Source organism: Nanorana parkeri, unplaced genomic scaffold (genome assembly GCF_000935625.1).
Source record: "Nanorana parkeri isolate BGI_ZX_2015 unplaced genomic scaffold, ASM93562v1 scaffold144, whole genome shotgun sequence".
Classification (NCBI taxonomy): Eukaryota; Metazoa; Chordata; class Amphibia; order Anura; family Dicroglossidae; genus Nanorana; species Nanorana parkeri.
Window position 1 is genome coordinate 477,704 of NW_017306412.1, and position 16,438 is coordinate 494,141.

The following is a 16,438-nucleotide window of genomic DNA, read 5'->3' on the forward strand; positions in this document are numbered from 1 at the left end:
GGGGGGGGGGGCCAAAAAAAAATCTTGCACCAGGGCCCTTTGTTCCTTAGCTCCGCCACTGTATGGGCACCTTTAGTTTAGGTGTGATTAGGGATTTCTATGCCAGGTATTTGCATTTTCTTTCAGCAGGAATCCCTAATCTGGCATTTACAAGCGACAGCTGTCACCTGTTCAAGTTAATGATCAGATGACAGTCGCTGCATGCAAACGCCTGCACACAGCATGTTAATGGTATGTGATATGATTACATGCAGTTAGGAATCAATCACTCTCTGTGAATGCACGATCATGGCCTCCAGGGAGAGTGACTGTTTTCTAACTGCATGTAATCATATCACATACTATTACATGCGGCGTGCAGACGTTTACATGCAGCAATTGTGAAGTATGAACATTGGCAAGAAGCCCCCATGGGAGAAGAACATTTGTACCATGGGACCCCTGAGTGAATTGATTATGAGACCCCTGATGTAAACCCACCGACCAAATTCAGGTATATTGCAGGACAATGTAACCTGCAATTCATAACCTTTTTCATAATTTATAGTGGCATATAGTCATGACCTTCCAGGTATTACTATGCGAATAGAGCTTCCTGCTGTAGGGTGGCAATACTCACCTATGTGCTTCCAAAGCAGCTGAATGTTGTCATCTTTCTATGAGCACTCTAGCAGGACTACAGGCATATGTACTAATGCACATGGTGTGAGCACATACCGCTGTTGTCACTGTTTGAAACCCCGTCCAGCATTGCTTCACACACCCACCTCGCATGCCCACTGCAACCGATTGAGAGTGGCTGTGTTAGGAGATGAGGTCAACAAAAGTAATGCATTGCTGTAGATTCACTCCTCCACGGCTCTCTCCATTTATAGTAAAGACAGAAAGCAGCCAAGTGACTACCACAAATACATAAAAAAAAATATTTAGGAGCATTTTTGTGTGTGTGTGTGTCCTCTGCCCATACAGGTGGGGGGAGAGCAGCAGGGATTGGAGGAGAAGCTGGAGCCTGTGCCGCTCCTCTTCTCCCTGTCGAGCCGCTGCTGTGTTGGTTGCCTGGCGCGCCTGTTGCCTATGGCCCCCTGTGCTTGCCATGGTAACAGGGGTGAGGGGGCGCAGCTAGGCCGGTCCTGGCTGCGCCCCCTCTCAGCTGCACCTCAGGCGAGTGCCTCACTCGCCCCATGGGAGCTACAGCCCCGCGACCACGGCTATGTTGGATGCAAGATTGCTGGAATGGGGACGAAGATTTTGATTAGACCAGACTGGCTGCCCTCAGGGTGGTGAGGGCATTTTTAAGGTGAAGTTTTCCTTTAAATTGAGTATTATAAAAAGACATTTACATAGGAATCCTATAACGCCAGTGTATATCTGTAGCATATAAACAAATGCATCTACTTACTGAATACAGAGAAAGATGATGACCATTTGCTCAGTGGCTGTGATTGCACTCCATTAGCGAAGGCAGCTGGGTAATTTTGTTGTCCAGGAAGTCTACGTAGTGACACGGGTCCACCATTTCTGGGGATCACACCACTAGTAAAAGAGAAATTGCTGCTGAATATCTGGACAATCACATGGCTCTTAGTTTATCCATTTCAGGACAGAAATATATCTGTGTAATGATAAATTTGAAGGGAGACTTCCTTTTCCATATTTTGGCAAAGTGACAAGTTAACCTAGTGTATGTACTGTATATCCAAAACCTTTTTGTTTTGGATACATTTGGAAAGGATTATAGCTGATGTCAGTTTTTCTGTTTATGTACCGTTGTCTGTGAAGGGAGTCTTCCCTTCAATTCCTGTCCTGGACGTTAGAGAAAAATCTCCTAAAGTGAGAGAAATTCCTCTCTAAAGCTGGCCATACACTAGTAGGTTTTTTCTCATAAAAAAAACCCACTTGATTCCCCATTAAAGTAAAACAGTGTGGATGGAAAAATATTCCCTTCTGGCTACTGTATTCTGACAGCTGGCACTCGCAGCTGCCAGGATACCCAGGAGTGACTGCAGCTGATTGTCGGAAGTCACTGTTTGTCCAACAATTTTTGGCATGGCTCCTTTGACAAAAGTCGATTGAAAAATCAAATTTTGAGAAATAGTGTTTTGCTGACAGGGCCACCCAAAGCTTGAATTTCAGCCGAGCCAGCAAGACTTGGACCAAATTTAAAATTGAAGTCTATGGCCAGCTTTACACAGCTTTTACCAGAATAGGTGTCGCATTGGAATATTTACCCTCACCTCTCATTGGAATATAAACCCTCACCTCTCATTGGAATATTTACCCTCACCTCTCATTGGAATATTTACCCTCACCTTTCATTGGAATATTTACCCTCACCTCTCATTGGAATATATACCTTCACCTCTCATTGGAATATTTACCCTCACCTCTCATTGGAATATTTACCCTCACCTCTCATTGGAATATTTACCCTCACCTCTCATTGGAATATTTACCCTCACCTCTCATTGGAATATTTACCCTCACCTCTCATTGGAATATTTACCCTCACCTCTCATTGGAATATTTACCCTCACCTCTCATTGGAATATTTACCCTCACCTCTCATTGGAATATTTACCCTCACCTCTCATTGGAATATATACCCTCACCTCTCATTGGAATATATACCCTCACCTCTTATTGGAATATTTACCCTCACCTCTCATTAAATATTTACCCTCACCTCTCATTGGAATATTTACCCTCACCACTCATTGGAATATATACCCTCACCACTCATTGGAATATATACCCTCACCACTCATTGGAATATATACACTCACCACTCATTGGAATATATACCCTCACCACTCATTGGAATATATACCCTCACCTCTCATTGGAATATATACCCTCCCCTCTCATTTGGAATATTTACCCTCACCTCTCATTGGAATATTTACACTCACCACTCATTGGAATATTTACCCTCATGTCTCATTGGAATATATACCCTCACCTCTCATTGGAATATATACCCTCACCTCTCATTGGAATATTTACACTGGACATTTACTCTCACCTGCTCTATGCATATAAAACAAGTTTTGCTTTTACATTCACTTTAAAGCTCTCCACACACATTACAATCTGACTGCACAATTACCCTTAGAGCAACAATTATGTAGTACAAATAGGTTCTTGATTGGATATTAATTGAATGGATAGTTTAGTAGGTCCTCCTATTGCATAGCTTTGGTAAATCCATAGGAGATTGTACAATCAGATTGTAATTTATATGTAACCTTAAAGTGTATTAAAAAAGATGGACTGAATCCGGGGCTTACTCGCACTCACTGAGATAAAATATAAAAATATATTTTTGAATATGCTTTATTCCTGTGTACTGTAATATTTGTAAGTACATGGGCTTTGTTTGTTTCTTTTTGAATTAAGGGGATGTGTCAGTGTGCGTTTTACGTGCTTGTGATTGGGTATTCCTTGCAAAGTAAAATATCACCTCATTCTGCAAGCTAAGGAAAACAAGCCCTGCAAAGTGCAAATTTCCATGTAAAGTGAACATCTTATTTGTCTTTAGTAAATCAATCCCTTTGCATCAGATATAAGGGGACTCTTGCTCTAAGTCTGCACCGAGGCTCTCATGTTTAGTAATGCCTTTGCTACAGAATATTACCTACCATCCAGAATGCAACTAAAAAAGCATAATAAACCACAGAAAAGGTAAAAATACACCACAAAGCTTTTATTTATACAAATGATATTACAGTATTCTGTATACCAGCTGGAACATATGGATATGTATCATTTAGTTGGTAGCAGAGGAGTATGCTAAACAATAAAGTAATAATATTATGCATAGAGAAAGATAGGACTTGTAGGAATGTGGTGTGGGGACTTGATGATCTCATGGAGAGGACCTCAGCTAATCATTTCAGAAGGTAGAGGAGGAAACCTATATAAAGAAAAATGTGGAGGCTGCCATTGATAGCTACCTTCTCAGAATGCTAGTTGCCTGACTGTCTCTGGCACCAGTACTTTCTGAGTCACTAATCCATAACAGGCATGCAGCAAGTGAAGGCATATGAAAGTTAGAATTCCTGCATAATTGCAAAAGGTCACAAACTCACAGCCGAGCAACTAGCATTTTCAAAAGGAGAGTTCATAAATGGCATTTCACATATATCCTTAAAACATGTTGTTGTTACATGGGATGGTGCTGAGGCTTGCCAAAATACACACAGACATCATGATGAATTTGAATGACTTTAGGACTGTATCCAATACCCTTTAATATTCACCCTGTAGAACTGCAAGTTACACTTGTGTCTCTTTTTATCCTATAGCATAATATAATCTTTCCCTAATATGACAAGCTATGTTCTCTCTGCTAATATTACCAGTGGTCCCTGTACTCTCATTACATATAATAATCATTTTAGTCATGTAGATTTATAAATAAGACATACCGGTGATGTGCAGCACCGCACACACTGGAGACTCCTGCATACACGCCATCTCCATAGACAGAGAGCTGCTGGTTGTTGCATCCTGGGGGGCAAAGTACTTGAGCAGACTCCTTTTTCAAATCCATTCCTCTCATGGAGCAGGTTATGGGAACCGGAGCTAGATGTAATATAGATGCATGCTGATGAATCAGGTGGCTGTATTTTACAGGTAACGACATGATATAAATTTTCATTATGGGAGAACATACTTGGAGAAATCGATTTCCAATTCTGCCTGTGCTGTCCACACTGCTATTGAAGATGTATATATACACATTCTACATATTGCAGAATTAATTGATCTTCAGGGTCTTATGTGTTGGGGCTCCATGTGGTTAATACTACACGTGGAAGAAAGATACTCACTTCATAAGTGGGCATACTGTTTGTGCAGGTGCTGGGTATGCAAGAAGGAAAGCACTTCACACAGATCATATAAATTCCTGATTTAGGAGTAAATAGTATGATTCAGATGGTGGTTAGGGTTCTGTTTTTGGTGCTTTCCATACCTAGTCCCTACTTGGGCAAAGAGCTTACCTTCAGCTACACTCTTGAGAGAGCTGTCTATAGACAGCCATCAGCCATCCCCTCTACACTGCTGAAGACCTAACTGAAAACACTTACTGCTTCAAGAGATTTAGCCCCCCAACACCTTTTTTTTTTCTAGTTCCCATACTATTTATGCAGACTGTGGAGCTGCTACTCAGAGGGCCATTTATAGAAGCTTTGGGTCAGGTAGATGCTGGGATACCTCCAACTGTCACATATACTTGCACACTTTGTCAATTGATACACAATGAGCATTTCTACTTATCTGGTCTTGTACAAGGACAACTTGGTCACTCTATCCACCACTGATTTACTTGGATGGGTAGAAAATGGACCCTCGTTATTTTTTAATTAATTATGAACCCTGGAGAGTTGGTCTTTTTTGGAGTTAAACACAGGGTGTCACAACCTGGTATCAACTCTGTACTTTAGACACAAAGACATGGGATATCTTCTTGTATAGTGCAGCAATTATTGATAGCTTTCATAGCTGGTGACATCAAACCAAATGCTCCCATTAGAGCTAATACATCGATTAAATTAGTCCACTACATAACTGTAAACAGCAGCACCAATGATAGATTGCAGCTAGATACAACGCTAGGAAGGTCTGTTATGGCCTGTCTGTTTGCCTAACATATGTCACACTGTTAAGGGCTGAAATTGCTATCCAGTCTCTCACAGACACTGTAGTGTTTACTCCAATGCACTTTGCATTTTACTACTTATTCATAAAAACACAGTAGGGTGTGGATCCTGTGGTGTCCCATGGATAAGAATGCAGAAAATAATAAACTGCTCTGGCCACCTCTCCCATATGCCCCTACTTCACTTGCCACTGCACCAACACCCACCTCACTGCCACTGCACCATTGCATGCCTCAGCGCATAACCAGCACTGTATGAATGGATGGTGTGGTTGGAAGATAAGCTGGTCACATGACTTTGAAAAGGTATGTGACTGGTCTTTCCATCCTGGCTTTTTTTCTGCTGAGTCATTGATTTAAAAAGAGCTGTGGAGGCTTTGGGGTTCCCAAAGAAACCAAAACGCTAATCGAATTTGTAAAGCACATTGCTGCACTTAAAGAACGTGCCCTATATTTTTTTAATGTAGCAGCATGACCGCAGGTTTATAAATCGGCCACTGAGTGTGAATACTCAATGGCACTAGAATGCTTGACGGATTGGCATTATGATGTATCATGTAGGGAATTGCATAGCATAAACTGATATGTGCACAAAAACTAATGCTGATATGTGTAAGTTCTAGATTATCAGGGCCTGTGTCAATGGGTTTCGGGCTTGGGTATGAGACACCTCTGAGATATATCAGAATTTATTGACATGTGCATTTTACCTCCTTCTGACTTGCATTTAAGCTGCTTTAGGTGGATATTTAAAGTGAACAAAAGCCTGTCCACACAAGCCCTAAGTAACTAAGGAAAAGAGTGCCCATTGGTGCACGTAGATTTCTGATACACAGAGCACGACTGTCAAATTCACAGCCAAGTCCTACAGAAGTGAGAGATTACAGGGAAGCACACAGGTGAGTGTAGGAAAAACAGACTGTCAGAATCCATTTATATTATAACTGGAAATAGCTTTTCATTGACTTTTAGTACAGAAGATAGAATAGGACTAGTGCTTTATCAACAGCAAGGATATGCTTAGAATTCAGTCTTCAAGGTTCCAAACAGTCTTCAGTTCCCAAACAGCTTAATCTGAGATGATCAGTTGGTAAATAAGAGAAAGCCAGCACCCATAACAAATATATATATATATATATATATATATATTTGGGCTTCATGTGAGCACATCTGCTAGTGAATGAGTTCATTGTTTGCCTCTCATACAATCCAGAAGTTTGGCCTGTGTTCCAAACATTGTCTAGTCATGCTTCATGGCCACATCTGCTAAAGATAGACTGACTGATTCCAATTTAGATTGAGTGTCTTGATTTTAGATTGCATGGAATTCTTATATACTTTATAGTGTCATTCCTTTGCACCATTACCTATTTTATGTGCATCTTTTCATTAGATTGGCTTGGAAACAGTGGAATGAGGAACCTGGGAACTTTTTTACTCCAAGAGTTCATTGCTACCTCCTCGTGATATTTCCAGTATATTGTACTAACCCCTTCATTATTGTCATTATTAGTTTCTTCTGCTTTCCTTTTCTCTAAAGTTTAAAACGGCAAATTACAATTTCTGCGCTTAACTCTAAAAAATAAATAATTGATGTAACAGTGTTGTGATTTTATTACATTTCACTTTGAATTCAAGAAAATAATTGACGTAACAGTATAGTAATTTTATTGCCTTTGGAATATTGAGAAGTTGTAAAGGTGTGGCCCACAGACATAGGGGTTGTGTTATTTGCCACACAGATAGCAGATGTGCCTTGTTAAGTATGTATACACAACTAAATGTAACAACTTTATCCAGTGTTCAGGACTGTAAATGTCACTGGAACAAGGAATTTATGAGAAGGGATAGAGTCATTACCTTGTCTGTAGTTATGTAGAAGTCAAGTCAAAAGTACAGCCAAATTCCCAGCTCTGTCAACCACTTCCAGCCACCAGCTGTTTGGTTTGTTGGGTCTAAACCATGAGAGCAAAAGGGCTTACAATACAATTTACTGGCCTTTAGTCTATTTAGCAGAGATCTGGAAGGTTCCCAACTCCCCAGAATCCCATTAATTTAATTTTGTTTCCTGGTAGATTGTTTTGGACAAGTGGACTCTAGCATATTCCAGGTCCCTTTATGGAATACAAAAGCAGATGGATGAAAATATGCAAAGTTGCTGAGCAAAACAAGAGTTACAACCCTTCATGACATTAGAAAATGTAGTTTATGGCAAAATGGAATTGCCTACTGCATTGGTTTTTTTTTGTTTATTGAGGAAAGGTTTTCCATGAGCACATGTTAAAATTGGCATCCTTTTTATCCCATTCCGTGCCTCTGCTGTTTTTCAGCTTAAATATTTAAATAAATGTTTTCCAAAATTAGTTTTGAAGGCTGATACATTAATAGACCATATATTGTATAGTACAGTGGTACCTCCGTTCACGAACTTAATTCGCTCCACGATTCTGGACACGAACCGAATTGTTCGCGAACCGAATCAAATTTCCCCATAAGGTTCAATGTAAATAAGGTTACTCCGTTCTGACCCTTACGAACGTGGTCGCGAATCGATTTTGGTCGCGAACAGAACCATATTTTCCTAAAAGGTTCAATGTAAATAAGGTTAATCCGTTCTGAACCATATGTAAAAAAAAATTTTAACCACAAAAATATGAAACAAAGTACAGTACAGTACAGTATGAAGAGAGTGAACACTAACAGCTCTGCACATTCTTGTCACCTTCATTACCGCTCTGCACTTTCTTTTTACTTCATGCTTGCTCTGCACTTTTTTTGGAGCCATGCTGGATTGAATAATACTGTACAGTACTGTATGTGCTAAAAAGCACACAAAAAAGCTTCACAGCAAGTGTGCATAGGTCTGTCTGCAACTGCGATCTCGACTAGAGGAAGCCACAACCCCGTGTCAGAGCGAGAAAGATGGCCGCGGTCGTGTTCATCACCCGATTTAGAGTTTGCGATACGAAAGCAAACTTTTGCTAAACTTCCTGTTTGTGAACCGAATTGTTTGCGAACAGAAGCGTTCCGAGGTACCGCTGTATATTTTATTTTATTTTGTTGATACACAACTATGTGAAGTGTTATTTCCCAAATATTGCTCTAGAAGTTTACCTACCCTGGTGACATGACAGTAAGTCAGAAGAAAGCTCTAAAGATCTGTCTAACCTATCCTAACTATTTTGAACCTAAAAGACAAAGGTTGAGCTGATATTCCACATTACTAGCACCAATAGATGAAATGAAAGCTGTTCCATCTAGAAGCCAATTGTCAACATTTTTATAATTTTCTTTTAATTACAAATGAAAGATCACAGTATATCCCCTTTATCTAAAATATAACTCCCAAATATGAAAACACTCTTGTATGTAAAACTAGGTAAAAATACTAATGCATTTACTTAAAGGTAAAGTTTGGCCCATTTTATTTGCATGTAATGGTTATATATTTGCTGGGGCATCATGGCAGCACACCATGGGTTAAGCTCCGCCCCTCTTAACCCACATGACACGTGATAAATTTGGGCTCCTCTGAGCAGCACTCATTCTTTTTTCTGTCCTCGCCATGGGAACGTGATAAGAAGAAAGAATTTAATTTTGATTACCTAAACTTAGAATTTGTTTTTTTTTACCCTTACCTGCTGATTTCCTGCAGTTCCCCAGGCAGGGTTAGTTTCCCCAGTACTGAAGACCTTGCGTATACGTCTTCAAACAAGGTATTCCCCAGGGTGAAATCCCATATGGTGTCCAGATACTGTAATTGGAGTAAATCTCATGGCAGTCACATTCTGATTCCCCTTTCCCTATGCTTTCACCTTCTCTCCCTATGTTTCTTTTTGGGTTTCATGCTGTAATGGGCATCATCTGGCAAGTGTATGGCCGTCTGTGTGGCTCATCCCTGCTGCGCGGGCACGCAGGTAAGACGTAGCGTGCCTGTTTCCCGTTCGCACGGGGGGCATGTGGTCGTTCCCCAGCATCTAGGCTGGTTGATTCGCGCTGCATCTTGGATCCTACTGGCGCCCATCCTAGCCTCTCAGTGTAGCTCAGTGAGAGGTTATTCTTTTTTTAACTCTTCTCTCTTTCTCCCCTTTCATTCCAGTCCTTACTTCAGGAATGTCTGACAATGCTGCCGGGAAAGACACCAGATTCCCCATAGGTAAGGGTACGGTAAGTTTTTTTCATTTTAAAGAAACAGTGGGGAGTGATTCTCATAACAATGTTTTGATTTCCAGCCCTCATCACGAAGAGCACAGAAGTTCTCATCATTCAAGATGCCCTTCTCCTCCAAAACGTCACCAATCAAGAAGAAGCAGTAGCTCACTTAATAGGACATCACTCTGCATCCACCTCGCCAGAATCACCACCATCCGGACAAAAATGCCTGTTGGGTATGCGGTAATCAGGCTCTCCCTGGCAAATAAGTGTGTCAGGCATGCCTCTCAGAAGCTGCAAAGGATGCCTCTGCTCCACCAGCGGACATGCTACCCTTTATCAAGCAGTCCGTAAAAGACTGCCTACAGGATTAGGCCATCCAGACAAATTATTTTTTTAGAAAACTTACACAAAAGGCCCCTTTTGACAGACAGGTTACAGGCAAGTTGGCAACATTCTAAAACTATTCACATGGGCAGTCAAAGAGATATGCATTGATTACTGGACTGGAGCTGTTAACTAGAACATGCAGCATGCAGAAGGACCTACTTTAGGCAAAGACTTGGTTAGGGTAAGATCACCGCTTTCTCAGCCACCTAAACCACTTCAGTTCTTATATCGTTATTTCCTTTATGGGCTTGAGCAATTTTTACATTTCAGCTATGGACCTGTCCATTTGACGATAGCTTTGTCATAGCTTAAGATAACAAAGTAATCTTTGACACTCTCAATTACATTTTTTTGGACAAACTAGGCTTTCTTTTGTCTTGGAATTAATTTTTTATTTTTTTTAAATTTCTTTTGCAATCTATAGACAAAATGGTTAAAACCTTAAAAAGCTTTTCTTCAGTTTTGTTAGTTAGTTTTAAAATATGTAGTTTTATTGAAGATAAAAAGTATAATATTTATCCTACAATTTGTCCTATTTAAAATGACTCCAAACTTCTGTTTCTGGTACAAACAATGCTATGCTAGTTTATTTTGGAAAGAAAAAAGGCACTTTTTATGCATCACAACAAAAAATATTTAATTATTAATTGTAAAAACATTATAAGCTACATGCTGATACAAAATGGCCCTGACTCTATAGAGCAACACAGGGACTGACTAAATGGTTTTATGGGCCCTTTTCATAGCAGCCATGTTGTATTTGGACTTGATGCAGTTGGGATGATGCATCCGTATGGTAAATTCTAACTTGAACCCAGCCATCAACTGGCTGGCCCATACAACCTATGGCCACCTTAGGGGGCAAGAACTCTCCTCACTGCAAGCAATCCCCCTCCAAAGGTGACTGGCCAAGGGTTAGAGTTCGTTCCACATCCATACCTCTATAAATTAGGTAATTTCTTCAGGGAGTGTGTTAAAAAAAACATGACGACTACTGAATTTCCAGCATTCTCCCACTAACAGGCTAAACCACATTGCCCAAAAAGTTTATTTCTACTTTTCTTCCTTTTTATTTTATAGCAAATGGCCAATTCTCTGTATGTCTTTTTCATTTTTGTCTTTTGTCATTTTGACATCTGTACATATTTCTATGTACTGCCAGCCTAGGGATTTTAAATATACACAATTAATAAGTGGCCTTCTGTGTACTTTTAAACTAAGAATTTATAACTTCTAGAGAGATTTTTTTTTTTTTTTCCTGTAGCGGTGACTGGTAGTATTGCAGCCTGTGATAATTGTTTCACAGCTGTGTTTTACCTTCCCAAGGCAAGCACACTCCTCATTCCTCCTCCATCAAATGAGACTCTGAACCCAGTTAGCAAGTCACCATTAGCATGATCCTGACATCCAGTAGTAGCGGTGGGATATTAGAGTGTGTGTGTGTTGTTTACAGTTGTTACTTGTGCCTGGATTGGGGAACTTGTTTTTTTTGCTATAATTCACCAGGGTGCTGGTCGACTTCAGCGTATGCATGACTGACGGTGATACTTTGCATTTTGCATCATCATGCCTTCCACCCTATACCGTTTGTACTCTCAATCATGATTAATGGTTAATAAGGGGTTAAATAGGATTTTTTTTTTTAATTGGTTGCCATATTGATGTTATATACAAAGAGACCAAAGATAACATATGCTCTTCAGTACATATGTAGGAAATAATACATACAATGTAACAATACATTGTTGCACTGTATTTCTCAATGAACATTTGCAGACTATCTGCAAGTTTAATTTTACACAGAATACATAGCAAGTCCCACCGGTCAAAATAACAGGCAGGAATTGAAGACAATAGTGGTGGGGGAAGTGGCACCCCGCGAAGCTGGCCAGATTATAGGAGATACGTCCTAGGAACTCTAGGAAATTATTAAGGTCTCCTAAGGACCTACTGCGATTAATCTATCTCTGAAAATTCTGTGTATCGATTACAAAAGTTTTGTTCAGACAATTTGGACCTCAAAATAGAGAATTTTCACTGATAAAATTGGTCCATATTTCCAAATGCACCAACCAACAAATTATTACATTAGGGTTTTATGTTCTCAAGTTTCTGAGATAGGAAAGAATGAGACTTTTTAGCACAAAGTATTTAAGCAAAGGACACACCCCCAGTTGCACACACCAGGAATAATGCATTTACAAACCTGATTGGTTAAACCCACAATTGCTTGTTTCACTGTCAATGTAAAATTTTACTGGCTATTCACAAAAGCAATAACAATTTTATAACATGGGCAATCCCTCCAAATAAGAATCAGTTAGGAGCTATTGAGTGTCACACAGACTCTTAAAAACACAAGTGTTTTTACTTTTCATCAATAGGGGAATTACTGAAATAAATGATTATGTTTCTGTCTCCTTATGCTGCCTCTTCACACTCTAGCAAAGATTATAGGAAACCAGTGAAAATGTACCCAATCTGCAATGGGGCTCTTATGATATGCAGACATATGCTGTATGTTTAGGCAGCTGTATTAGAGGAGACATTGCTGATTTTATGAAATTATTATATAATTCTGTATAAAATGTAATAAATTATTTTTATCTCTCTGTTGTTCTTGCCCACAGATGTGCTAGCAACAAGAGATGCTTCATTTGAAACTTGGAAGCCTACCTTAGGTTCAGTGATCATCAAAAGAAAAGAGACTGCAGAAATCTAAACTGACAGCCTCAAAAATAATTCTTCAGAGTTAGTGACATCAGAATATTTTTATAAGACCACACCTATCAAATAAAACAATTGCACAGCTGAAACAGCTGTCTGTTTATATGTCTTGGCTCAAGCCATTGAATTGGCAGATGCCCTACCATGAGGGGAAAAGATAAATTTGTTTAAAAAAAATTAGATTGAAATTTATATTGTGCCGTTGTTGTAGGACCAAATCTTGATGGACAGGGAAGTGTTGAATCTTTGTAAATGCCAAACAAACTTAAAGCTAAACTTTAAGAAGTTATAAAAGACACAAATTAATATATGCAGCTCTGTAATCATTATTATGTCATTAAATGTAATTTTAAATGCAGAAAGTACCTGACATTAGTAACTACATCCTGGTGTGCCTTCTCAGTCAGTGCTATGCTAGCTTAACTTCCGTAAGTGGCTCAATTCGCAATGAAAAAAAAAGTCCCTATCAAATTTTTGGCATAATTTTCCTTTCCTGACTTAATGCCATGGCATCATGGATGTCTCTGCCCTTGCTCCTACCTTGTAGGACTCCACTACCCTAAGTCTAAGCTTAAGTCTAAGATTCGTGTTCTGTAGTTAATCTACTCTACCATACCCAAGTCAGGAAAGGAAAACCCTGACTGATATCATGGCAGCTTTACCATTCTCTCTACATAGTTTGGGGTCTGTCAGACCTCACTATCATCACAGTCCATATACTCAACTCAGTGGAAGTACTTTGTCACCACAAAAGGCATTATGGTACTCTTTGCAACTGGAGAAAGGAGACTTAACCAAAATAGTTATTTACTATAGTAGCTACGAGTTTGTGGAATAGTCATCCACAGAAATTGGTTCTAGCTGATTCAGTAGCAAAAAAAAACGTCTGAATGTGTTTCCAAGTGCACAAGTGCTGTTTATTTTTGTAAGGATTATTGTTGTAGAATGTGGTTCCAGGCAGTATCTAATCACCTTTCGGGATAATCCTTACTTAAAGTGACACTAAACTAAAGAGTTAAATCTCAAAAATGCATTCCTTAACTAGCAACAATATTGAATCTTAGTTGTGTATCACTCAGCCATAGATCCTCAAATCATCTCTGAATTGGTGCTGACACTGTCCTTCCTTCTGGAGGGTGGCTACTTTTGTTCCCCGTGTTCCCTGTGTGTGTTGTAAAGTAGCCACCACTCCAAGCCCACTCCCGTGATAGACTATAACATCAATAAAAATCAGTAAACTATTTGAATCCATTACAGGAGCGAGCTTGAAATGGTGCCCATTTTACAACACACACAGGGACCATGGGGAACAAAAGTAGCCACCTTCCAGAAGGAAGGACAGTGTCAGCACCAATTCAGAGATGATTTGAGGATCTACAGCCGAGTGATACTCAAATAAAGTCCAGTATTGTTAAAAGTTATGGTACTTGAATGCATTTTTGAGATTGAACTCCTGACCTAAGTGTCACTTTAACAATTAAACTATTCCAGCAGGACTGCCAGTAGCAGTCAGTAGCCAGTAATCTGAAGGTTATAGTAGAAAGTGCTCTGCATGCCTCATCATGTGTCAGTATCACCTCTTGTTTCTTCCTGTGCAGTTGAGATTTAGCAGTTGTGTGTTCTTTCTGGTTAGCAGATTCAAACTGTTTTTAATACCATCCCACTGTGATGCTGATTTTAAAAAACGGTACCCTGCAGCGTTCTGTCTTCCTCTACACTGGAAGCTCTTGGCAAAGAAATACCACGTCCCTGTTTTCTGTATTCATAAATTCCACTCTCTCTATAAAAATACCCCAGATAGAGTTACTGCACATTGTACTGTGGAAATAAGCATTCTGTTCCACCAACACTAAAGGATGTATTTCAGTCATAGAAGGTAACATAATGGCTTTATTTTTTAGCAGTTTAGTGCATAATACAGAATGTAGCTAATTAACCCAAACAATATCATTTCAAATTGTAATTCTGTTACAGTTATGAAAACATATTCTTAAACTATTTCTAAATATATCTCAGGCTCCATTCACATAGAGTGAACACAGAGTTTGCGTTTCCCGCAAACGCTAGAATCTTTACAACAGCACGGATTCCGCTCGTTATAGCCGCAAACATAATATCGCGCTTTTGCAGGACACACGGTTTCATGCGTTGTTTTTTATGTTTAGAGGGTTCCGTGTTTATGTGTACAAATATGCGCAAACAACTGCTCCTGTTTGAATGGAGCCTCAGAGACATGACAGAAAGTAAAGGAAATCTAACGACGGCTGTCACTTGAACAAGTGTTCTCTTTGGAAATGTTCTCTGTTCCTGTTGTAGTGAAAATGGTCACAAGGACAACTATCGAGCAGGAATCTCCCTAGCCGAGACACATACAGCAATGAAAATCTGACAGGGGTTTCCAAAGCTGAAAAAATTATTTAGATACACTTTAAAGTAAATCTGTTACTAGTACCAAGAATTAAAACTGGCATAAGTTAGAATTTTTGGGGGAGTATTGGTATCTTCTAACTCTGGTTTGAAGGTATTCATTAAATAGGCAGAGCCAATGTAAAATTTGTAGTTGTAGGTTGATTTCAGGACTGCATTTCAACTGTAGGGTCCCTGAAGCATTTGTGACACTCAGGTACAGACCTCTTTTGTAATCTACATTTTCTGCACAGCTCATATAACATTACGTTCTGTCTTTTTCCATTTATTCTATGTTTTGTTTTGTTTTGTTTTTGTTTTAGATCTGGAAATGCTTTTGTGTCCACTTTGGGAAGACTTCTCCTGCCTACCTACCTGTTGTGTTTGGCACCAGTCACTTAGCCAAGAAGTAAGAGGACAAAGCCCCCCTCCCATATGCTACAAATAGTGTGTCTATGGCTGTCTGGGTTCCATCATTCCCTGCTCTGGCTGGCACCTGTATAATAGACAATTTAGGGTTGCATTCGCTAGCAGCCTTGTTGCATTTAGTTCTGCTTTGTAGTTTGTCTTGCAGAGTATTTCACCCAGGGATGATCTGTGTGGCATCACCTGTCCACATTCGGTTGAATAAGCTCTAGAGTCCTTTGTCGGGTAGATACAGAGATTCCTGTTAGTTTTGTCAGCTGGCCACACCGGGTTAGCATGTTATTGGTGGGTTGGACCTAACTTTGACAAAACAGGGTTGCAATGTTCTGCAAGGTTCTTAGATGTATATCGCCAGTCCCACCTACTAGGGCAGTGGCGCCCACAATTTTTCGTCTGGAGATCTACTTTTCAAATGACGAGCTCTACCAACGAAAAAACACCTGCATTCAGGGGCGGGAGGAGGTGTGGCGCTGCATTGAATTCAATGACACCGCAGGCAGGCCCCTCGCCCACAGTGCGATCGCCTGCACCCGGAACCCAGGCACATCAGTGCCTGCGTTCCAGTCCAGTGCGATCTGCAAAAATGCTGCGAGCACTATTTTTGCAGATCGCACTGGACCGGAATGCAGGCACTAATGTGCCTGCGTTCCGGGTGCGGGCAATCACACTGCGGGC

At 40.0% G+C, this 16,438-nt stretch overlaps 1 protein-coding gene across 1 annotated transcript in view; it reads right to left on the bottom strand.

Moving 5' to 3' along the window:
- Positions 1–16,438, bottom strand: part of COCH (cochlin) — a 48,147-nt gene that overhangs the window by 11,784 nt on the left and 19,925 nt on the right. Inside the window, exons 3-4 of the mRNA XM_018554153.1 lie at positions 4,428–4,584; positions 1,400–1,533 (exon numbers count right to left, since the gene is read on the bottom strand). Of these exons, the coding sequence (XP_018409655.1) occupies positions 1,400–1,533; positions 4,428–4,561 (268 nt within the window). The 5' untranslated portion in view covers positions 4,562–4,584. The remainder of the gene's footprint in view (positions 1–1,399; positions 1,534–4,427; positions 4,585–16,438) is intronic.